General features: G+C 44.8%; 1 protein-coding gene across 3 annotated transcripts in view; it reads right to left on the reverse strand.

The window, feature by feature from the left end:
• Dpp10 (Dipeptidyl peptidase 10) overlaps positions 1–25,847 on the reverse strand; it is a 470,951-nt gene that overhangs the window by 144,247 nt on the left and 300,857 nt on the right. For all 3 annotated transcript variants that reach the window (XM_070092527.1, XM_070092528.1, XM_070092526.1), the window contains exon 8: positions 8,731–8,888. In XM_070092527.1, the coding sequence (XP_069948628.1) occupies positions 8,731–8,888 (158 nt within the window). The remainder of the gene's footprint in view (positions 1–8,730; positions 8,889–25,847) is intronic.

Here is a 25,847-nt window from a genome sequence, read left to right on the forward strand (position 1 = left end):
GACTACTCTGTGGCTGAAGAAATACTTCCTAACATCCCTGTGATTCATCTGTGTCTTCAGCTTCCAACTGTGTCCCCTTGTTACTGTGTCCAATCTCTGGAACATCCTGTCTTTGTCCACCTGTGTGTATGTACTCACCTATTTGTGGTTGCAGGGGTCGAGTCCTAGCTCCTGGCCCCGCCTCTTCACCGGTTGCTACTAGACCCTCTCTCTCCCCGCTCCATGAGCTTTATCAAACCTCGTCTTAAAACTGTGTATGGTTCCTGCCTCCACTACGTCATTTTCTAGGCTATTCCACTGCCTTACAACTCTATGACTGAAGAAATACTTCCTACTATCTCTCTGACTCATTTGTGTCTTCAACTTCCAATTGTGGCCTCTTGTTTCTGTGTCCCCTCCCTGGAACATCCTGTCCTTGTCTATTCCACGCAGTATTTTATATGTCGTTATCATGTCTCCCCTGACCCTCCTGTCCTCCAGTGTCGTCAGGCCGATTTCCCTTAATCTTTCTTCATAGGACATTCCCCTTAGCTCTGGAACTAACCTTGTTGCAAACCTTTGTACTTTCTCTAGTTTCTTGACGTGCTTTATCAAGTGCGGGTTCCAAACAGGTGCTGCATACTCCAGTATGGGCCTGACATACACGGTGTACAGTGTCTTGAATGATTCCTTACTAAGGTGTCGGAATGCTGTTCTCAGGTTTGCCAGGCGCCCATATGCTGCAGCAGTTATCTGATTGATGTGTGCTTCCGGAGACATGCTCGGTGTTATACTCACCCCAAGATCTTTCTCCTTGAGTGAGGTTTGCAGTCTTTGGCCACCTAGCCTATACTCTGTCTGTGGTCTTCTGTGCCCTTCCCCTATCTTCATGACTTTGCATTTGGCAGGATTAAATTCGAGAAGCCATTTGCTGGACCAGGTGTCCAGTCTGTCCAGGTCTCTTTGAAGTCCTGCCTGGTCCTCATCAGATTTAATTCTCCTCATTAACTTCACATCATCTGCAAACAGGGACACTTCTGAGTCTAACCCTTCCGTCATGTCGTTCACATATACCAAAAATAGCACTGGTCCTAGGACCGACCCCTGTGGGACCCCGCTCGTCACAGGTGCCCACTGTGATACATCATTACGTACCATGACTCGTTGTTGCCTCCCTGTCAGGTATTCTCTGATCCATTGCAGTGCTCTTCCTGTTATATGCGCCTGATGCTCTAGCTTCTGCACTAATCTCTTGTGAGGAACTGTGTCAAAGGCCTTCTTGCAGTCCAAGAAGATGCAATCAACCCACCCCTCTCTCTCTTGTCTTACTTCTGTTATTTTATCGTAAAACTCCAGAAGGTTTGTGACACAGGATTTGCCTTCCGTGAATCCGTGCTGGTTGGCATTTATACTCCTGTTCCGTTCCAGGTGCTCCACCACTCTCCTCCTGATAATCTTCTCCATAATTTTGCATACTATACACGTCAATGACACAGGTCTATAGTTTAGTGCCTCTTTTCTGTCTCCTTTTTTGAAAATGGGAACTACATTTGCCGTCTTCCATACCTCAGGTAGTTGCCCAGTTTCCAGGGATGTGTTGAAGATTGTGGTAAGTGGTATGCACAACATATCTGCTCCCTCTCTAAGGACCCATGGAGAGATGTTGTCCGGTCCCATTGCCTTTGAGGTATCGATGTCCCTTAGCAGTTTCTTCACCTCCTCCTCATCTGTATGTATGTCGTCCAACACTTGTTGGTGTATTCCTTGTTGGTGTCCCCATCTGGTCTGTCCCCCCAGAGTCCTTCCTGTCTCTACTGTAAATACTTCCTTAAATCTCGTGTTGAGCTCCTCACATACCTCTTGATCGTTTCTTGTGAGTTCTCCACCTTCTTTCCTCAGCCTTATCACCTGGTCCTTGACTGTTGTCTTCCTCCTAATGTGGCTATACAGCAGTTTCGGGTCAGATTTGACTTTCGATGCTATGTCGTTTTCATACTGTCGCTGGGCCTCCCTCCTTATCTGCGCATACTCGTTTCTGGCTCTTCTACTAATCTCCTTGTTTTCCTGGGTCCTATGCCTCCTGTACCTTTTCCATTCTCTGTTGCACTTAGTTTTTGCCTCCCTACACCTTCGGGTAAACCAAGGACTCGTTTTGGTCTTCCTATTATTTCTGTTTCCCTTGGGAACAAAACTTTCCTCTGCCTCCTTGCACTTTGTTGCCACATATTCCATCATCTCGTTTACTGATTTTCCTACCATTTCTCTGTCCCACTGAACCTCCTGCAGGAAGTTTCTCATACCTGTGTAGTCCCCCCTTTTATAGTTTGGCCTGTCCCCTTCAGTTCCTGTTACCTTCTCCACTTGTAACTCTACTATATAGTCAAAACTCAGAACCACATGATCGCTAGCTCCAAGGGGCCTCTCGTAAGTTATGTCCTCGATGTCTGAACTGCTCAGGGTGAACACAAGATCCAGTCTTGCTGGCTCATCCTCCCCTCTCTCTCTGGTTGTGTCCCTGACATGTTGATGCATGAGGTTTTCAAGTACCACATCCATCATCTTGGCTCTCCATGTTTCGGGACCCCCATGTGGCTCCAAGTTTTCCCAGTCGATCTCCCTGTGGTTGAAATCGCCCATTACCAGTAACTTTGCTCTGCTCGAGTGAGCTCTTCTTGCCACCTCAGCCAGTGTGTCCACCATCACCCTGTTGTTTTCTTCGTACTCCTCTCTTGGCCTCCTGCAGTTCTGTGGTGGGTTATACATCACTCCAATGACTACTTTATGTTCTCCGGACTGAATTGTACCTACAATGTAGTCTCTTTCTCCAATCATGTCCATGCCTTCCATTTCCTCAAATCCCCATCGGTGTTTTATGAGCAGTGCAACCCCTCCTCCCCCTCTACTCCTTCTATCTTTCCTCAGGATCTGATATCCTGTTGGGAAGATTGTGTCTGTTATTGTCTCAGCGAGTTTTGTTTCTGTGACTGCTATGATGTCTGGGGATTTTTCACTGATTCTTTCATTCCACTCCTCATGTTTATTCGTTATTCCATCCGCGTTTGTGTACCAAACCTTTAGTTTCTTTTCTATCATTGTGGTCATGGAAGTATATTGGGGTTGGGGGAGCGAGAGCCTTGGTGGGGGCCTATATGGTGCTGTGGTGTAGGTGGGGTATGTGTTGGTGGGGGTGGGGTCAGAATGCCCATAAGGGACAGCTGTTGGGGTGAGGTTTGTGATATGGGGGTTGGTGGCAGAGGGAACAGTGAGTGGGTTGTAGTATAGGTTGCTCAGTTGCGTTGGGAATGTCGCGGGTGGGGTCTTTTGGTGGGAGATTCTGTGGGGTGTGTTTGCCCTTCCTCCTGTGTCTGGGTCCTGCTCATTTTCATTGCTTCTCGTTCCTCCTTGCGTCTCTGTACCCTCTCTTTCAGTGTAGTCCTTTCTTCTTGTGTTCTGTCGCGGTCGAGGTATACTCTCTGGTACCCCTCTTTGTCCCTCAGTCTTGCTTTCTCTTGCAGAATCCTGATTCGAACTGATTCTTCCTTGAAAGTTACTCTGACAGGCCGTATCCTTCCACTCGCAAACCACCCAATTCTCTGAAAATTTGTCACCTGGGTCATATTGCCCTCCCCTATTGTTTTCATGATGCCTTCAATCATTTTTTTCTCCTCCTGTTTTATTTCTTCAAAGTTGGCCCCCTTGGCTTCTTGGAGCCCGTACACAAAAACTGACCTCGCCCTTTCCTCCTCCCACTGAGTCTCCATCTGCGTCCTCTGAGGCATTTTATTTCCTTCCATTGACATGTTCTTGCCTTCAGTCCCTGTCATATCTGAAACTTCTATTCTCAGTGGACTGTCTTTCCTGGCCAGCTGTCCCTTGCTACTGCAGTTGGCTGTTAGAATCTCTGCATATAACAAACCTTCATTGTCTTCGGACCTGTCGCTTGATCTTAGTGTGCTCATCTTTTCCCTGGCCCCACGTGGGTCTGATAGGGCCTTCGTGTACGGCATGTCTCCGTTGTTGCTTACAATCCCCTTGTCTGCGCCTGACTTTGAATTTCCATCATTGTCTTCAGACCTGTCGTTTGATCTCAGTGTGCTCATCGTCTTTTCCCTGGCCCCACGTGGGTCTGATAGGGCCTTCGTGTACGGCATGTCTCCGTTGTTGCTTACCATTCCCTTGTCTGCGCCTGACTTTGAATTTCCTGATGTCACATCTGAATTGTCATTTGTCTCTCTAATCTGTTTCAGGCTTTGCAGTTTCTCTTCTAAGCACTGTATCCTAGCTTCTGCTGCTAAGACCTGTACTTCCCACTTCCTGCACTCTTCAGCTATCCGCTCTTCCATTTTCTTACCAAGCTCTACTATCTTCCTTCCCCACTCTTCCTCCCTTTTTTGGAGCTCTAACTCCCAGTCTTTCCTCCCTGGTTCGTCTACCAGATCTCTGTGTATGTGTGTGTGTGTGTGTGTGTGTGTGTGTGTGTGTGTGTGTGTGTGTGTGTGTGTGTATGTGTGTGTATGTCGTGCTGAACAGGTAAAACTTGCGATTTTGGCTTAAATAGCAACGCTCTTCTTGCCAAATAAGGCAAGCGAAAATTTGAGTACGCAATAATTTTCCAAAAATCATTCTGAACCTAACGAAAAAAATATATTTCGTTGTATATGCGTTTTATTAAATTACTGTTAACTTATCTAAAATATATTTAGTTGGATTAGGCTAAATTAAATTGCGCTTGTTATAATAAGGTTAGGTAAATTTTCTAAGGTTCTTCTGGAACAAAATTATTAATTTTTACATTAGCATAATTGAAAAAAAAATCTTTAAACGTTTAAGAGAAAATGTTAGAAAGGACTTAATATTAAATGAGTTCTTGCTAATCGACCAATTTTACCTTTTCGGCATGACACACACACACACACACACACACACACACGACATTATATATATATATTATATATATATATATATATATATATATATATATATATATATATATATATATATATATATATATATATATATATATGTAGGTAGGATGGTAGACAGCAACCACCCAGGGAGGTCCTACCGTCCTGCCAGATGACTGTGAAACAGACACCTGTAACTGTTTTACATGATGGCAGGATTGCTAGTGTCTTTTTTCTGTCTCATAAACACGCCGGATAACGGGTATATCTTGCTACTTCTACTTACACTTAGGTTACACTACACAGGCACGTACATGCATATATATATATACATACACAGGAGCTCGGACTCGAACCCCGCAACCTCAACTAGGTGAGTACACACATCTAGGTTTTTCTTCTTGTTTCTGAAGAGTTTTTGTTCTTTTTTATTTTCTCTATTCTCCATGGGGAAGTGGAAAAGAATCTTTCCGCGGTAAGCTATGCGAGTTGTATGAGGCGACTAAAATGTCGGGAACAATGGGCTAGTAACCCCTTCTCCTGTAGAAAATACTAAAAAAAGCGAAGGAAAACCTTATAAAACTGGGATGCTTGAATGCGTGTGGATGTAGTGCGGATGATAGGAAAGAGATGATTGCTAATGGTATGAACGAAAAGAAGTTGGATGTCCTGGCTCTAATTGAAACAACGCTGAAGGTGGTAGGTGAGTTTCAGTGGAGAGAAATAAATGGGATTAAGTCAGGAGTATCTGAGAGAGTTGGAGCTAAGGAATGGGAAGCAATAATGTTGAAGGATCAGTTATGGAAGGAGAAGAGGGAATATAAATGTATAAATTTAAGGATTATGTGGATTAAAATAAAGATTGGATGCAAAAAGTGGGTCATAAAATAAATGTGTATGTACCTGGAGAAGAGAGGAGTGTAGAGGAGAGAAAAAGATTTTTGGAGATGTTAAGCAAGTGTGTAGGAACTTTTGAACCAGTGAGAGAGTAATTGTGGTATGGGACCTAAATGCTAAAATAGGAGGAAAATTTAAAAAGGGTGTGGTAGGTAAGTTTGGGATTAAAGGTGTAAATGATAATCGAGGCCCTCTGATTGAACTTTGTATAGAAGGGGTTTGGTTATAGGTAATACATATTTTAAGAAAAAGAGGATAAATAAGTATACAAGATATGATGCAGGGCGTAATGACAGTAGTTTGTTGGACTACGTATTGGTAGATAAATGACTGTTGGGAGACTTCAGGATGTATATGTTTGTAGAGGAGCCACAGATATATCAGATCACCTTTTAGTTGTAGCTACAGTGAGAGTTAAAGGTAGATGGGATACAAGGAAAAGGGAAGCAGCAGGTAAGAGAGAGGTGAAGGTTCATAAGCTAAAGGATGAGGCAGATAGGGTAAGATATAAACAACTATTGGAGGATAGATGGGCTAGTGAGAGTATAGGCAATGGGGTTGAAGATGTATGGAGTAGGTTTAAGAATGTAGTGTTAGAGTGTTCAGTAAAAGTTTGTGGTTACAGAAAGTCGGTGTGGGAGGGAAGAAGAGCAATTGGTGGAATGATGATGCAAAGAGAGTAGTAAGAGAAAAAAAAGTTAGCATATCAGAGGTTTTTACAAAATAGAAGTGATGCAAGGAGGGAGGAGTATATGGAAAGGAAAAGAGAGGTTAAGAAAGTGGTGAAGCAATGTAAAAAGAGAGCAAATGAGAGAGTGGGTGAGATGTTATCAACAAATTTTGTTGAAAATAAGAAGAAGTTTTGGAGTGAGATAAACAAGTTGAGGAAAGCCTAAAGAACAAATAGATTTGAGTGTTAAAAGCAGAAGAGGAGAGTTATTAAATGGAGAGTTAAAGGTATTGGGAAGATGGAGGAAATATTTTGAGGAATTGTTAAATGCTGATGAAGACAGAGAAGCTGTGATTTCGTGTATAGGGCAAGGAGGAATAACATCTTGTAGGAGTGAGAAGGAGGGAGTTGTGAGGGTGGGGAAAGTTCGTGAGGCAGTGGGTAGAATAAAGCTGGGTAAAGCAGCCGGGATTGATGGGATAAAGATAGAAATGTTAAAAGCGGGTTTTGGAGTTGTTGGTGCTTTTATTTAATAAATGTATGGAAGAGGGTAAGGTACCTAGGGATTGGCAGAGAGCATGCATAGTTCCTTTGTATAAAGGGAAAGGGGACAAAAGAGAATGCAAAAATTATAGGGGAATAAGCCTGTTGAATATACCTGGTAAAGTGTATCGTAGAGTTATTATTGAAAGAATTAGGAGTAAGACAGAGAGTAGGACAGCAGATGAACAAGGAGGCTTTAGGAAGGGTAGAGGGTGCGTTGACCAAGTGTTTACAGCGAAACATATAGGGGAACAGTATTTAGATAAGGGTAAAGAGGTTTTTGTGGCATTTATGGATTTGGAAAAGGCGTATGACAGGGTGTATAGGGAAGCAATGTGGTATATGTTGCAAATGTATGGAATAAGAGTCAGGTTACTGAAAGCAGTGAAAAGTCTTGCGAGGATAGCGAGGCTCAGGTTAGAGTATGTAGGAGAGAGGGAGATTATTTCCCAGTAAAAGTAGGCCTTAGACAAGGATGTGTGATGTTACCATGGTTGTTCAATATATTTATAATGGGGTTGTACGAGAAGTGAATGCTCGTGTGTTGGCAAGAGGTTTGTGGTTAAATGATGAATCTAACACAAAGTGGGAGTTGTCACAGTTGCTCTTTACCAATGACACTGTACTTCTGGGAGATTCTGAAGAGAAGTTGCAGAGGCTGGTTGACGAGTTTGGTAGGGTATATAAAAGAAGAAAATTAAAAGTGAATATAGGAAAGAGTAAGGTGATGAGGATAACAAAAAAGTTAGAAAAAGGAAGATAGGATATCAGATTGGAGGGAGATAGTATGGAGGAGGTGAATGTATTCAGATATTTAAGAATGGACGTGTCAGTAGATGGGTGTATGAAAGATGAGGTGAATCACAGAACTGATGAGGAGAAAAAGGTGAGTGGTGCACTGAGGAGTCTGTGGAGGCAATGTGTGGGGTGAATATAATACAGAGAATTCGTAGTTTGGAAATTTGGAGGTGCAGGATTACCAAAACTATTATCCAGAGGGTTGAGGTGGTGTGGACATGAAGAGAGAATGGAATGAAACAGAATGACTTCGAGAGTGTATAAAGCTGTACTGGAGGAAAGGCGGTGTAGAGGTCGGCCTAAGAAAGGTCCGAGGGTGGGGGGTAAAGGAGGTTTTGTGTGCGAGGGGCTTGAACTTCCAGCAAGCAGGCATGAGCATGTTAGATAGGAGCAAATGGAGACAAATAGTTTTTAGGACTTGACGTGCTGTTGGAGTGTGAGCAAGGTAACATTTATGAAGGGAATCAGGGAAACTGACAAGCCAGACTTGAGTCCTGGAGATGGGAAGGACAGTGCCTGCACTCTGAAGGAGAGGTGTTAATGTTGCAGTTTTATAACTGTAGCGTAAGTGCGCTTCTGGCAAGACAGTGATGAAGTGAAAGTTTTTCTTTTCCGGGCCACCCTACCTTGCTGGGAAATGGTCGATGTTTAATTTAAAAAATAATATACATAAACATATAAACACCCACTCTAAGCAATACATCTCTAGTGGCTAGTTTGATGGTTTGCTAGGAAAGTCTTTGGGCCGTACAAGGGTCATTAAGGCTACATAACACCAGAAGACTAATCATCAAAAATATTTTATCTTGTAATAATGTGAATAATCCAACGTGTATACACAGAGAGCTTTCATCTTAGGTATATATGTATATACTTTGTCTTGGATTTACCTAAGTATATCATAGAGAAAATATAACAGTACTGTTGGCTGGTACTTACCTTGGGATATCTTAATGAATGAATGACTGAGTACTGCTGATTAGCGCTATACTGCGGGATGGGAACAGTGTCTACCAATGTGTCGTTGATAGAGGCGTAGGCTAGCATCTCCCCATCAGGTGAGAACCACAAGGCGCTGTTACTGCCCAGGATCTCCTCTGCAAGATACATTCGCATTAAAGATTGATTGTCATAACTCTGTGTCTTGTCACTGACTAGTATGACCGCCTACACGTTCTAGTCTACCTCACACAAATAAAACTTTTACTTTGTAAATAATATATATATATATATATATATATATATATATATATATATATATATCTACAAGGAATTCGCGAGAGCATGCGAAATATACACAAACACTGATCTCTGGCTGAAGGAGACTCGAACCTACGAACCTTAGGACAAGGTACGCAGTGCTTTACCAATCTACCCACACTGGACCAATGCCTTGGCGTGTAGAATGCGCTACACGTTTTGATCCAAGGCAGCCAGCTTTCAGGGAGAAGGCTTACAGCTTTTCATCTCATCCCCTGCATGCATCAGCCTTACTAGAGATTTGAACAATGCAAGGAATTCGCGAGAGCATGCGAAATATACACAAACACTGATCTCTGGCTGAAGGAGACTCGAACCTACGAACCTTAGTCCAGTGTGGGTAGATTGGTAAAGCACTGCGTACCTTGTCCTAAGGTTCGTAGGTTCGAGTCTCCTTCAGCCAGAGATCAGTGTTTGTGTATATTTCGCCTGCTCTCGCGAATTCCTTGCATTGTTCAAATCTCTAGTAAGGCTGATGCATGCAGGGGATGAGATGAAAAGCTGTAAGCCTTCTCCCTGAAAGCTGGCTGCCTTGGATCAAACGTGTAGCTCATGCTACACGCCAAGGTATTGGTCCAGTGTGGGTAGATTGGTAAAGCACTGCGTACCTTGTCCTAAGGTTCGTAGGTTCGAGTCTCCTTCAGCCAGAGATCAGTGTTTATATATATATATATATATAATATATATATATATATATATATATATATATATATATATATATAAGCAACTATATGCAGGGAAATATAAATTTTTCAATCAAAATTACAATCACTCTGCCGGGGACGGCAGTGTGATTGATTGCTGTTTTGTGAATTTCGGGAAAATGAAATTTTTCCCATTGTATTGTTTTGTTAAAAAATTACAGAAACAGTATTTTTTATGATTTTTTCATAAGTAGTCTAATTTTTTGGGGCATGGTGATATTTCTTTTGAATTGCTAACTTCAGCACCTCATCCTTTGTAATGATTTCATCGTATCTTGAATCCAGGTTACACCTCGATCTGCTCTGTCACTGGTGCGGAACAACTGTGTCTTGTTCTTGCTGACACATAATGGGGAAGGTTGTAGTTGATGTTTCCTGTACGTAAATAACGGCGCTTCTGGCCTCAGTCTCTGGCCTCTCCCACCGTACTGCCTCCACCGTTTCTTCCTTATTTCTGTTTCATCAACAAAGAAGCCAACGAGTTCTTTACTCAGGTAACACGTCTGATGAGACATGGCATTATTATTATTATTATTATTATTATTATCAACTTTAGCGTTAAATCCGTAAGGGTCATAAAGGGTATTGATAATACAAGTCGGACCGAAACGTCCTAGTTTCATTCCCCATTGTTGTATCCAGGAGTCACCCTGGATAACAGTTATCCAGGAGTCACCCTGGATAACAGTTATCCAGGAGTCACCCTGGATAACAGTTATCCAGGAGTCACCCTGGATAACAGTTATCCAGGAGTCACCCTGGATAACAGTTATCCAGGAGTCACCCTGGATAACAGTTATCCAGGAGTCACCCTGGATAACAGTTATCCAGGAGTCACCCTGGATAATAATTATCCAGGAGTCACCCTGGTTAATAGTTATCCAGGAGTCACTCTGGATAAGTATCCAGGAGTCACCCTGGATAATAGTTACCCAGGAGTCACCCTGGATAATAGTTATCCAGGAGTCACCCTGGATAACAGTTATCCAGGAGTCACCCTGGATAATAGTTAGCCAGGAGTCACCCTGGATAACAGTTATCCAGGAGTCACCCTGGATAATAGTTAGCCAGGAGTCACCCTGGATAACAGTTATCCAGGAGTCACCCTGGATAACAGTTATCCAGGAGTCACCCTGGATAACAGTTATTCAAGAGTCACCCTGGTTGATACTCACGCAGCGACATTCTCCTGGTGTACGTTACTAAGAGTTCCAGTAATCATCACAGTGCTAATTTTCGTCTTTCAAGTATGTAAGGGTGAAACTGGGGACTCTTTCTACTTGGCATGTACAAACAAATTTATACAGAAGTAATCAGGTGAGTGGCCGGGTCAGTTAGTCACTGTGGGATAAACTGCAAGATTGGAGAACTGTTGGAGGCCTACCCGTCCTTCCGATGACCTGTTTATCTAAAATGATTTGGGCTACAGGAATCGCTTGGGAGTCTGGTTGTCATGGCAGTATAAAATCCCACCATGTGAGAACACGCATCGCCAAGATCCCCTTCCCCACACCTCGTCTCGTCGCAAAACCTTAGATTTTTCTTCAGTTTCTTGACATAGGTAATCAAGTGTGGGTTCCATATTAGTGCTGCATACTCCAGTATGAGCCTTACATATATCGTATACAGTGTTGTAAATGGTTCCTTGTTGAGATATTTGAAAGCTAATCTTAGATTTTCCAGATTCGCGTTTGCCACCGAAGTTATTGGGATGATGATGATGATGATGATGATGATGATGATGATGATGATAATGATGATGATATGTGTGTGTGTGTGTGTGTGTGTGTGTGTGTGTGTGTGTGTGTGTGTGTGTGTGTGTGTGTGTGTGTGTGTGTGTGTGTGTGTGAGTGTGTACTCACCTAATTGTGGTTACAGGAATCGAGTCTCAGCTCCTTACCCCTCTGCTTCTCTGGCCAATATTGGGTTCACTCTCTCCTGGCTGGGTGAGCTCTATCATACCTATTCTTAAAACTAAGTATTTATCCCGCCTCTACCACTTCTCTAAGTCATTCTGCTACCTTACTACTCTAAAGTTAAACAAGCGTTTCTAACATCCTGTGACTCATCTTAGTTTTTATAATCGTCCAGCTGGAAATAAGTCACTCTGTCTGACTTTTCTGGGTTATCCTAGGTACTTTACACATATGCTGCTATGTATTATAATCTATGTAACTGTATTTGTGTATACCTGAATAAACTTACTTACCTCGTGCACCTGAGACCTGCCTCTGAAACAGGCTCGCCCAGCCCACCCTTAATTCCTCTCAGCATCTTGTACGGCCTAATCATGTAACCTGTGTTGTTTCTGTTCTTTAATATCGTTAGATTTAGCTCCTCTAGCCTCTCCTCATAGCTCGTACCCCTCAGCTCTGGGACGAGTTTCAATACAAATCTTTGTATTTTTTCGAGCTCTTTACATGCTTTATCAGATGCGGAATCCATATTGGCTCTGCTTATTCCAAGATGAGCCTGACATATGCCACATAGAGGGTTGTGGATGGTCCTTGTTGACCTTCCTGAAAGATACTTTTAAATTTGTCAGTCTTACGTTTGCTGCAGCGGTTATTCGGTTGATATGTGCTTTGTGAAAAAAGCTTCAGACTATACTCTCCTCTAGGTTTTTACGTTTCCAGGAAGCTTGTATCAATTGTCTCCCCTCAGACTGTACTTTGTTTCCGGTCATATTTCCCGTTCTCCAATTTTCATCACTGCCTTTGTTGGTGTTAAATTATAATAACCACTCATCAGCTTCTGAGGATCTATTTGTAGTCTTTCTTGATTTACTCCCCTACGTATTTACCTCATTAGTCTAACATCATCTGCGAACAGGGACACCTCTGAGTCGATTTCCTCCTTCATGCAGCTTACATAAGAAACAATACTGGACTAAATATGACCCTTGTGGATCCCCACTCGTCACATTCACCCATTTCGACACCTCCAGGACAATAACTCGTTGTTTCCCTCCTGTTAAGTATTCCTTGATCCACTGTAGAGCTTTCCTTGTTATTGCTACCTGATCCACCAGTCTCTTGTGGAATGCTGCATCAAACGTTTTCCTCCAGTCAAAAAATATAGTCTATCCATCCCTCTTTCTCCTAATTCTCGTTTCTTCGTCACAGAATTGTGCGTGCGTAGTATACACACTGTCCACCACAACACTACGAGCTCTCTTTCCTAACTTAGAATTACTTAACCTTATTTAACCTAACTTATATTAACCTAACCCTAATTAACCTAACATCACTGTACTTGTCTTAACCAATCTTAACCTTACCTAACCTACCTACCCTGCCCTTTTCTCACCTACTCTAACATACTCAAACCATCTTTCACCTACCCTAACCTAACCTACCCTAACGTAGCTTATATAGCAGAAGGGTTCCGGTTTCCTGCATTGGGTCAATAACAACCTTCATTCTGTACACTGGCGGGAGGTGCGTGTCCAAACATAGACCCTGTCATACACAACACAGCCACGCTCACCCTAGTTTCATTGCAACAACGTACTACACATGTTAGTGTGTCAGCAGCAGCATACACACGATCCCTCGCTCTGTCTCTCTTGTGTGTATGTGAAGGGAATTTAATTTTAAAACTGAAAGCAGACCAGGAAGAACATAATGGACAGCATTAACTAATTGAAATTTTCAAGGCATGTTCCTTGAAGTCAGTTTAAATGTTGAAATAATATAAACTTAACACAGTATACGTGGGTTTACAGTATACTGTGTTAAGAAATGGTAACCTGTTTTTGTTTTCCTTCTTCACAGTTAATACAATATTTTTGCGTTTGAAGTTAAATAATACTGAAATCTGCCTTATGTGCGTAGTCCTCAAAAAAAAAAAAAGTTATATCAATATAAGTGGCATAAAGTAACAATTTAAGGCTCCCTTGTGGAGTTATTCATCCTGAGCTTCCCACAGTAATATAAAAATACTTCAACAATTGTTGGTTGTGAAGGGAAGATCACTGTTACTCCGTCTGTCTACAATCTCTTATTAAAACTAAAGCAAGAATTATTTACCCTTCAATCAGTGTTTTCTATTAATGGAATATTTTTAAATAAATATCAAAATTGACTAAAACCAAATTAGGTTGACAAAACTAGTAACATATTTAGCAAAATAAAAAAAAAATCGGTGTAATCATTTATAGTTAAAATCTGCAGAAGAGGAACTGCAAACTTGTGTAAATTGAAGTTGAATAACAGCGATATAACTCAAAATATGGCTAATTAGAATTTATCTTTTTGAGTCTTTGTGAGTCCAAACATAACACTTACGGAGGAATCAGAATTGTTTACATTTTCATAATTCTTTTACTAATTTGATTGTTTTTTCTAAGTCAAGCAGACAGCCATTAGGGTTATCCTTTATTTCATTTAAATTATTTAATTATAAGCTCTTTTATAATTCACTCTGAATCCGGCAGTCATAAAAAAAAAGTACGTGCAAGAAGATTTTTAAAAATTATACATTGGGCACAAAACCATATGAAATTAAGAATTTTAGAGAGCTTATATGGCAATTTAAACCTGGACTGAATGACACAATACAGATGTTTCAGCCTGAAATAGCTGTAGTTTGTATTTCAGGGAGTTGCCACAGGAAGCCTTAATGGTTCATTAGGCAGATGAACCATATAAGCGGCCACAACAATACTAACAGGGACACTCAAACAGGTGATATCGACCTGCTACGTTCATCAAACATAAGTGATATTTAATTTTTTACAAGAAATACACTTTCCAATTTTGAGAAAGAACACCCTTCGTGATTATAACATTAAATAGGCCTGTTCATTCGAAGGTCGTAGGTCTTTTGTTGGAAGGTATTGTGACTTTTAGGCAATTTGTAGTTTTCTAATTCCAATATCGCCCTTCTTTAATTAGTATTTCTCACAAAATTATTTTTTTTTCAACATATCAGCCGTCTCCCACCGAAGTAGGGTGACCCGAAAAAGAAGAAAACTTTGAAGTTTTCTGTTTTACATTTAGTATAATTTATATAGGAGAAGGGGTTACTAGCCTCTTGTTCCCGGCATTTTAGTCGCCTTTTACAACACTCATGACTTACGGAGGAAGGATTCTTTTCCACTCCCCCATGGAGAAAATAATTGTGTTCATACAATTACAGTATCATTAGAAAGTGAAAGCAAGAATTAAATCATATCTAATATCTTTTGATAAATGACTGTGACTTTCTGATAAGAATTTCCAAAATGACCATCATTTATCTCCAGGCTACCACTGCCACATGCCAATATATGCCACCCACTGTCACCACTAACCAACACTGAAGAACTAAGACACATGTACACTCAGTTTATTTATTGATAGAAAGAAATCACATGCGTCTTTATCAGTCGTAAATCTCTCAGTAAATGTCCTACTGCCAACACTCCGCTGCTATTAACATAGCTCTACCTGTACAACTTACCATCACATACCATTCACAACTCTTGCACACCAGACAAACTTATTACGACGTTTCTGTCCGACTTGCACCATTAACTAGTCACACCACGTGCTAGTTATTTGTGTATTATTCCAATCACGGTATTGTGCCTTTTTATTCTTCAACACTTATCACTTAACCCACCACCTATGAGTACCACTTAAACCACCACCTATGAGTACCACTTAAATCATCACCCACTGTGATATTATCATTCATACCACCACTGCTTTCTTTACCACTACATCCAATACAAGCACTTACAACACTTAGCAAACCTACCCACTGCTACCACCACCTTCATTCATCACCACCAGTTCCACCACCACAACCACCACCTTCATTCATCACCACCAGTTCCACCACCACAATCACCACCAACAGTCTCACCACCACAACCACCACCTTCATTCATCACCACCACAAGTCCCACCACCTTCATTCATCACCACCAGTTCCACCACCACAACCACCACCTTCATTCATCACCACCAGTTCCACCACCACAATCACCACCTTCATTCATCACCACCAACAGTCCCACCACCACAACCGCCATCTTCATTCATCACCACCAGTTCCACCACCACAACCACCACCTTCATTCATCACTACCAGTCCCACCACCACCAACTTCATTCATCACCACCACCAGTTCCACCACCACAATCACCATCTTCATTCATCACCACCACCAGTCCCACCACCACAACCACCACCTTCATTCATCACCACCACCAGTCCCACCACCACAACCACCATCTTCATTCATCACCACCACCAGTCCCACCACCACCTTCATTCATCACCACCACCAGTCCCACCACCACAACCACCACCTTCATTCATCACCACCACCAGTCCCACCACCACAACCACCACCTCCATTCATCACCACAACCAGTCCCACCACCACAACCTCCATTCATCATCACTACCAGTACCACCACCACCTCCATTCATCACCACCACCAGTCCCACCACCACAACCTCCATTCATCACCACCACCAGTCCCACCACCACCTCCATTCATCACCACTACCAGTCCCTCCACCACCACCTCCATTCATCACCACCACCAGTCCCACCACCACAACCACCATCTTCATTCATCACCACTACCAGTCCCACCACCACCACCTCCATTCATCACCACCACCAGTCCCACCACCACAACCTCCATTCATCATCATTACCAGTCCCACCACCACCTCCATTCATCACCACCACCAGTCCCACCACCACAACCTCCATTCATCACCACCACCAGTCCCACCACCACCTCCATTCATCACCACTATCAGTCCCTCCACCACCACCTCCATTCATCACCACCACCAGTCCCACCACCACCACCTCCATTCATCACCACCACCAGTCCCACCACCACAACCACCATCTTCATTCATCACCACTACCAGTCCCACCACCACAACCACCACCTCCATTCATGACCACTACCAGTCCCTCCACCACCACCTCCATTCATCACCACCACCAGTCCCACCACCACAACCACCATCTTCATTCATCACCACTACCAGTCCCACCACCACAACCACCACCTCCATTCATCACCACTACCAGTCCCACCACCACCACCTCCATTCATCACCACCACCTTCATTCACCACCACCACCAGTCCCACCACCACAACCACCACCTTCATTCATTACCACTACCAGTCCCACCACCACAACCACCACCTTCATTCACCACCACCACCAGTCCCACCACCACAACCACCACCTTCATTCACCACCACTACCAGTCCCACCACCACAACCACCACCTTCATTCATTACCACTACCAGTCCCACCACCACAACCACCACCTCCATTCATCACCACTACCAGTCCCACCACCACAACCACCATCTTCATTCATCACCACCACCAGTCCCACCACCACAACCACCACCTTCATTCATCACCACCACCACAACCACCACCTTCATTCATCACCACCACCACAACCACAATCTTCATTCATCACCACCACCAGTCCCACCACCACAACCACCACCTTCATTCATCACCACCACCACAACCACCACCTCCATTCATCACCACCACCTTCATTCATCACCACCACCAGTCCCACCACCACAACCACCACCTCCATTCATCACCACTACCAGTCCCACCACCACCATCTTCATTCATCACCACTACCAGTCCCACCACCACAACCACCACCTCCATTCATCATCACTACCAGTCCCACCACCACAACCACCACCTTCATTCATTACCACTACCAGTCCCACCACCACAACCTTCATTCATCACCACCACCACAACCACCACCTCCATTCATCATCACTATCAGTCCCACCACCACAACCACCACCTCCATTCATCATCACTACCAGTCCCACCACCACAACCACCACCTCCATTCATCACCACTACCAGTCCCACCACCACAACCACCACCTCCATTCATCATCACTACCAGTCCCACCACCACAACCACCACCTTCATTCATTACCACTACCAGTCCCACCACCACAACCTTCATTCATCACCACCACCACAACCACCACCTCCATTCATCATCACTATCAGTCCCACCACCACAACCACCACCTCCATTCATCACCACTACCAGTCCCACCACCACCATCTTCATTCATCACTACTACCAGTCCCACCACCACAACCACCACCTCCATTCATCACCACTACCAGTCCCACCACCACAACCACCACCTCCATTCATCACCACTACCAGTCCCATCACCACAACCACCACCTTCATTCATCACCACCACCAGTCCCACCACCACAACCACCACCTTCATTCATCACCACCACCAGTCCCACCATCACAACCACCACCTTCATTCATCACCACCACCAGTCCCACCACCACAACCACCACCTTCATTCATCACCACCACCAGTCCCACCACCACAACCACCACCTTCATTCATCACCACCACCAGTCCCACCACCACAACCACCACCTCCATTCATCATCACTACCAGTCCCACCACCACAACCACCACCTTCATTCATCACCACCACCAGTCCCACAACCACAACCACCACCTTCATTCATCATCACCACCAGTCCCACCACCACAACCACCACCTCCATTCACCACCACCACCAGTCCCACCACCACAACCTCCATTCATCATCACTACCAGTCCCACCACCACAACCACCACCTTCATTCATCACCACTACCAGTCCCACCACCACAACCACCACCTCCATTCACCACCACCACCAGTCCCACCACCACAACCTCCATTCATCATCACTACCAGTCCCACCACCACAACCACCACCTTCATTCATCACCACTACCAGTCCCACCACCACAACCACCACCTTCATTCATCACCACTACCAGTCCCATCACCACAACCACCACCTCCATTCATCACCACTACCAGTCCCACAACCACCACCTTCATTCACCACCACTACCAGTCCCACCACCACAACCACCACCTTCATTCACCACCACTACCAGTCCCACCACCACAACCACCACCTTCATTCACCACCACTACCAGTCCCATCACCACAACCACCACCTTCATTCATCACCACTACCAGTCCCACCACCACAACCACCACCTTCATTCATCACCACTACCAGTCCCACCACCACAACCACCACCTCCATTCATCACCACTACCAGTCCCTCCACCACAACCACCACCTTCATTCACCACCACTACCAGTCCCTCCACCACAACCACCACCTTCATTCATCACCACTACCAGTCCCACCACCACAACCACCACCTCCATTCATCACCACTACCAGTCCCTCCACCACAACCACCACCTTCATTCACCACCACTACCAGTCCCATCACCACAACCACCACCTCCATTCATCACCACTACCAGTCCCACAACCACCACCTTCATTCACCACCACTACCAGTCCCACCACCACAACCACCACCTCCATTCATCACCACTACCAGTCCCTCCACCACAACCACCACCTTCATTCACCACCACTACCAGTCCCACCACCACAACCACCACCTCCATTCATCACCACTACCAGTCCCACCACCACAACCACCACCTTCATTCACCACCACTACCAGTCCCACCACCACAACCACCACCTTCATTCACCACCACTACCAGTCCCATCACCACAACCACCACCTTCATTCATCACCACTACCAGTCCCACCACCACAACCACCACCTTCATTCATCACCACTACCAGTCCCACCACCACAACCACCACCTCCATTCATCACCACTACCAGTCCCTCCACCACAACCACCACCTTCATTCACCACCACTACCAGTCCCTCCACCACAACCACCACCTTCATTCATCACCACTACCAGTCCCACCACCACAACCACCACCTCCATTCATCACCACTACCAGTCCCTCCACCACAACCACCACCTTCATTCATCACCACTACCAGTCCCACCACCACAACCACCACCTCCATTCATCACCACTACCAGTCCCACCACCACAACCACCACCTTCATTCACCACCACTACCAGTCCCACCACCACAACCACCACCTCCATTCATCACCACTACCAGTCCCACCACCACAACCACCACCTTCATTCATCACCACTACCAGTCCCACCACCACAACCACCACCTCCATTCATCACCACTACCAGTCCCACCACCACAACCACCACCTCCATTCATCACCACTACCAGTCCCTCCACCACAACCACCACCTTCATTCATCACCACTACCAGTCCCACCACCACAACCACCACCTCCATTCATCACCACTACCAGTCCCTCCACCACAACCACCACCTTCATTCACCACCACTACCAGTCCCACCACCACAACCACCACCTCCATTCATCACCACTACCAGTCCCTCCACCACAACCACCACCTTCATTCACCACCACTACCAGTCCCACCACCACAACCACCACCTTCATTCATCACCACTACCAGTCCCACCACCACAACCACCACCTTCATTCATCACCACTACCAGTCCCACCACCACAACCACTACCTTCATTCATCACCACTACCAGTCCCACCACCACAACCACCACCTTCATTCATCACCACTACCAGTCCCACCACCACAACCACCACCTTCATTCATCACCACTACCAGTCCCACCACCACAACCACCACCTCCATTCATCACCACTACCAGTCCCACCACCACAACCACCACCTTCATTCATCACCACTACCAGTCCCACCACCACAACCACCACCTCCATTCATCACCACTACCAGTCCCACCACCACAACCACCACCTTCATTCATCACCACTACCAGTCCCACCACCACAACCACCACCTCCATTCATCACCACTACCAGTCCCACCACCACAACCACCACCTCCATTCATCACCACTACCAGTCCCACCACCACAACCACCACCTTCATTCATCACCACTACCAGTCCCACCACCACAACCACCACCTTCATTCATCACCACTACCAGTCCCACCACCACAACCACCACCTTCATTCATCACCACTACCAGTCCCACCACCACAACCACCACCTTCATTCATCACCACTACCAGTCCCACCACCACAACCACTACCTTCATTCACCACCACTACCAGTCCCACCACCACAACCACCACCTCCATTCATCACCACTACCAGTCCCACCACCACAACCACTACCTTCATTCACCACCACTACCAGTCCCACCACCACAACCACCACCTTCATTCACCACCACTACCAGTCCCACCACCACAACCACCACCTTCATTCACCACCACTACCAGTCCCTCCACCAGTCCCACCGCCTTCATCACCACTACCAGTCCCACCACCAAGCCTCTACGCCACTCTCATTACCACCGCTTGTCTCACCATCCTCCACCATACCCAACAACAATTTTTACGTACACTACCACCTAAACAGCTTAATAGCCATCACCACCTACCAACAACACTTCTTCCACTACCACCACTATAAACACAACAGACATCACTACCAAAACCATTCCTACCACTCCACACCACCACTATTAATATCACCATTTCCATCACTGCCACAATCGCGTCTGCCACCACCATCACTATCAGCACCAGCGCAACTTTTCCTCCCACCACATCACCATCACCTCCCCCCCCCCCACACCAACAATTACACCAGAGGAATAAAGAGTGAGCGGAAGGTAGTAGCAGTGAGTGGGAGATAATGGGAGGGGACGCAAGTCATCATAAAATAATTAGAAACGATCAGAGGAAATATAGGAATGCATAAAACTCATGATCTTGGGGCTTAAGTATACCATTAGCCTGGAAATGAAGAAGAGAAGGGACAGGAGCAGACAGAAAAAAAGAATTAGAAAGGAACAGACGCATTAAGATAATGGAGGAGCAAGCGGAGTGGAATGAAAGAGCTGAAAGAAAAAAAAAAAGCTCAGCTTAGTCAGGAGACATAGAAATTGAAGGACAGACGTAATGAGAAGGAAGTGAGAGGGAGCCGAGCGTAGAGGGAAATCAAAACAAAGTTTCATTGACCCATTAAATGGCCAGGACACATGGATGGAAATGATAATAAACATGGGAGGCAGTAAAGAGAAACTAACCAGCTTTGAGATCCCATTGAATCAATGCCTGATCAACCAGGCTGTTACTGCTGGCTGCACGTAGTCCAACGTACGAACCACAACCCAGCTGATCCGACACCGACTTTAAGTATCTGTCCAGCTCCCTCTCGAAGGCAACCAGGGGACTATTGGTAATTCCCCTTATGCATGGTGGGAGGCTGTTGAACAATCTTGGGCCCCGGACACTTACGGTGTTTTCTCTTAGCATTGGGGGTATTTTGCACAGCCTTCCCAGTCTTTTACTTTCGTAGGGAGTGATTTCTGTGTGCAGATTCGGGACCATTCCTTCTAGGAGTTTTTCCAAGTGTAGATTATGATACATCTCTCCTGCGTTCCAATGAGTACAAGTCAAGTGCTTCCAAGCGTTCCAGGTAGTTGAGGTGTTTGATAGAACTTGATTGTGCAGTAAAGGTTCTCTGTACACTCTCTAGGTCTGCAATTTCACCTGCTTTGAACGGAGATGTTAATGTACAGCAATATTCCAGCCTAGAGAGAACAAGTGATTTGAAAAGGATCATCACTGGCTTGGCATCTCTTGTTCTGAACGTTCTCATTATCCATTCTATCATTTTCTTTGCAGTTGTGATCGTGGCACTGTTGTGATCCTTGAAAGTGAGATCCTCAAACATTCCACTTCCCTGGTTAGCGCTTCCTTCCGTGTATCTGATAATCTAGTGTTCTTGAGGAGCTCAGTGAGTCTTCATCACCTTCTGCAGAGGGAGCTTCTTTCTCTCTCCAGTTTACTTCTTCTCTTCTTTCTTGGGGGAATATGCCTTGAACATACTTCAGCTGCCAGGAAGTTGATCCTTTCAAGGCACTAGTTTGGATCCATGTTATTTAAGATATCTTCCCAACATGTTTCATTTAAGACATGGTTCACTTGGTTCCAGTTGATATTCTTGCATTGTGTTGATCAGGACCCCTGTGCATGTAAGTCTGGACTTCGATTAGATTGCGATAGGAATTAGTTGTTTTTGATATTGTTATGTCTCTTACCAGGTCCTCATTATTTGTGAAGATAAGGACAAGTGTGTTTTCCAGTCTTATTGACTCCATTATCTGCTGACTTAGGGTCTGGTTTATTGCAGAGATTTAGTAGCTCATGTGTGTATGACCTTTCATCTGCGTTGCCACCAGGAATTGTTTCTGCTATAACATTATTTGCTACATTCTTCCATTTTGTATGCCTTAGGTTGAAATCATCATGCAGTAAGATGTTTGGGGATGGAACTGGAAGGTTTTCCAGACAGTAATCAATTTTCAGTAGCTGTTCCTTGAACTGTTGGGAAGCTGCATCTGGTGGCTTATATACAACCACAATGACTAGGTTTTGGTTCTCGATCTTAATTTTAGAACTTCAACCCCCTTTGTTGCCTGTTCTTTCTGTCACATCTACAAAGGTTGTACCTATTTATCCATGTAGGCGAAACGTTTCAACAATAAAGATACCCAACTGTTGCACATGTGTCTTACTTATCAACTTTAAGCGAATCTGAATGACAAGATAAAACAGAAGATGAGAAGCATATTAAAAGCAGAAGGAACGAGCCAGACGATCCCATTCATAAACTATTCGAGAATAAAGCAATATGTGAGTAGTAAAGTGCTTCCTCTGAAAGCAGCACTTTTATAAATGCTTCTGCAAGACAAGAATAAAATCCTAAAACATGAAAACTCAATCAGGATGTCTCACGAAATCGTAATAACACGACTGCAAACAAACCAGGGAACGGGTGGAGACTGAAACCATGGCGAGTGAGTCTTAAAACTTAATGCCCAGTGAATTTAGGACTTATGTCTGTAATATATAAATTTGTTAGTGGGATGTAGTATTTGCGAAGGACCTGCCAAGTATGGGCCAGTAGGCCTGTTGCAGTGTTCCTCCTTTCTTATGTTCTTATGATTCAAAGAAAAACAAATACATACATGTTCCCTTGTATTACCTTGAACGCAGGCGAGACAGATACATGATAAGATACACTTGGAAGGTCCTGGAGGGATTGGTACCAAACCTGCACAGGAAAATCGCTCCATATGAAAACAAAAGACTGGGCAGGAGATGCAACAATCCCCTGATGAAAAGCAGGGGCGCCACGAGTACACTGAGAGACAACACAATAAGTGTCCGGAGCCCAAGACTGTTCAATTGCCTCCCAGCAAGCATAAGGAGGATTACCAATAGACCCCCTGACTGTCTTCAAGAAGGCACTGGACAGGCACCTAAAGTCAGTACCTGACCAACCGGGCTGTGGTTCGTACGTCAGCTTGCGTGCGGCCAGCAGTAACAGCCTGGTTGATCAGACCATGATCCACCATGAGGCTTGGTATCAGACCGGGCCGCGGGGGCGTTGACCCCCGAAACCTTCTCCAGGTAATGTTACCAGAGTGGTTCGCCGCAGGTAGTCAAGTTTACATAAAGATAAAAAAAACTTTTTTCACTTTCTCTCACCCTCCTCTAAACTGCCCTACTACCCACTATCACCAACCAAGTATGTCAGCCACAATTTACCCCAAAGTTCTGCAATACCGAGGGTCAACCCATGCCCTCCACACTCCCTTACGCCGTCTGCTACTAGACCTCTTTTCTCCCTCGTCCTTCCTGTGAGGCCAATCCCTAAGACAAGAGAGTTTAGGTAAGACCCCATGTGGGGTGAGCTTGGAAGACGGGACAGGCGAAGTTCCTGCGTTGGAGAGGAGTGTCCACAGTCGTAGAGAAAGTGTCAGGGCTGAACCCAGCAACTAGGCGCTCGTGCGGCGGACTGGAGAAACAAGAGCAGGCTGAGAATGAGAATGCATAGGTTTTCGTTGGTGGAAGTCTTGATACTTGGGTAGCTTGCAGCAGGCTTGGTCGCAGGAGGGAAGGCAGCTCAGTTGTAGGTGTTATTTAACGTGGAACATTTGTGGAAGAGCCGTTCTCAAATTTCTTGAAGTTGGTTCTGGAGAGGTGGTACAGTTTTTTGTTACCAAAAGTAAAACGGAGTAGTTTGATGAACTCCAGAATTTGGGTAAGAGTGAAATGATGTGGAGTGTCACAAGCAAACTTAATAGATCCAGCACAGAGCCCTTTGTACAGCTCTGTGCAGGTCATGATGTCCTCATCGGAAGGAGATGTGTAGAAGAGTCAGGTTGTTCCAAGTAGGTGAACTGGTGCAGGAGTCATCAACATTTTTCTCCTCTTCTTCAGAAGAGGATTCAGAGGGAGCGAATCTACAATGGTGCTGGCAGGAAACTGTGGGACGGCAGGAGTAGTGGAGAGGTGTATTGGTGATGTGTAAACAGGTTGGGAGACGTGGCAGGCGGTGGTTGAGGCAGGATAATCAGCGTTGTCGACGGTGGAGGGAGGTGGTTGTAGAAGTTTCAGCGTTGTCGACGGTGGAGGGAGGTGGTTGTAGAAGTTTCAGGTATAGTTGCTTGGGCAAGAGACAGGTCTGCAGGTGCAGTGAAGTTCACAACGTTGGGAAGAATCCTGAGGATGTTGGCTGAAGGTGTGGAGTCCGGGAAATTGAAGGAAGGCATGTTGTTTAGCCGAAAGAGCTCGTTTATAGTCGAGTTGAAAGTACCAGGTTTTGTTGCATTTGCAAGGTGCGTCAAGCCCTAGAATCGGTCCAAATATCCCTAGTCCTGGATGAACCTCTTCCTTATACCCTCGTATGCCAAACGGATACCAGATAAATGACCAAGCGACGAAACAAAAATAAAGTTAGGTTGTGTAGTCAAGATTGCAAACAGGTCGGAGGAGTGAATATAATAGAGACACGATAGTCGTAGCTTAAACAAAACTCATAAATATCGACGCAAGAATTCCTGAGGAATATCACGCAGTATGGAGAAGGAAAGGATGAAAGAAAGAAAGGGAGCAAGGGAGAATGATGGGGGAAATGTGTTGCACTACTAATTACGTATATAATGGGGTTTTAATGGGAAAAACATCGCCAGCCGCAGAGACTTCTGACACCTACGCGACAAGACAATGAAAACAGGATTTACGTCCCTGTTTATGTTGAATATGAAAAGAGAAAGTGGAGC

Source organism: Cherax quadricarinatus, chromosome 39, assembly GCF_038502225.1.
Source record: "Cherax quadricarinatus isolate ZL_2023a chromosome 39, ASM3850222v1, whole genome shotgun sequence".
Lineage (NCBI taxonomy): Eukaryota > Metazoa > Arthropoda > Malacostraca > Decapoda > Parastacidae > Cherax > Cherax quadricarinatus.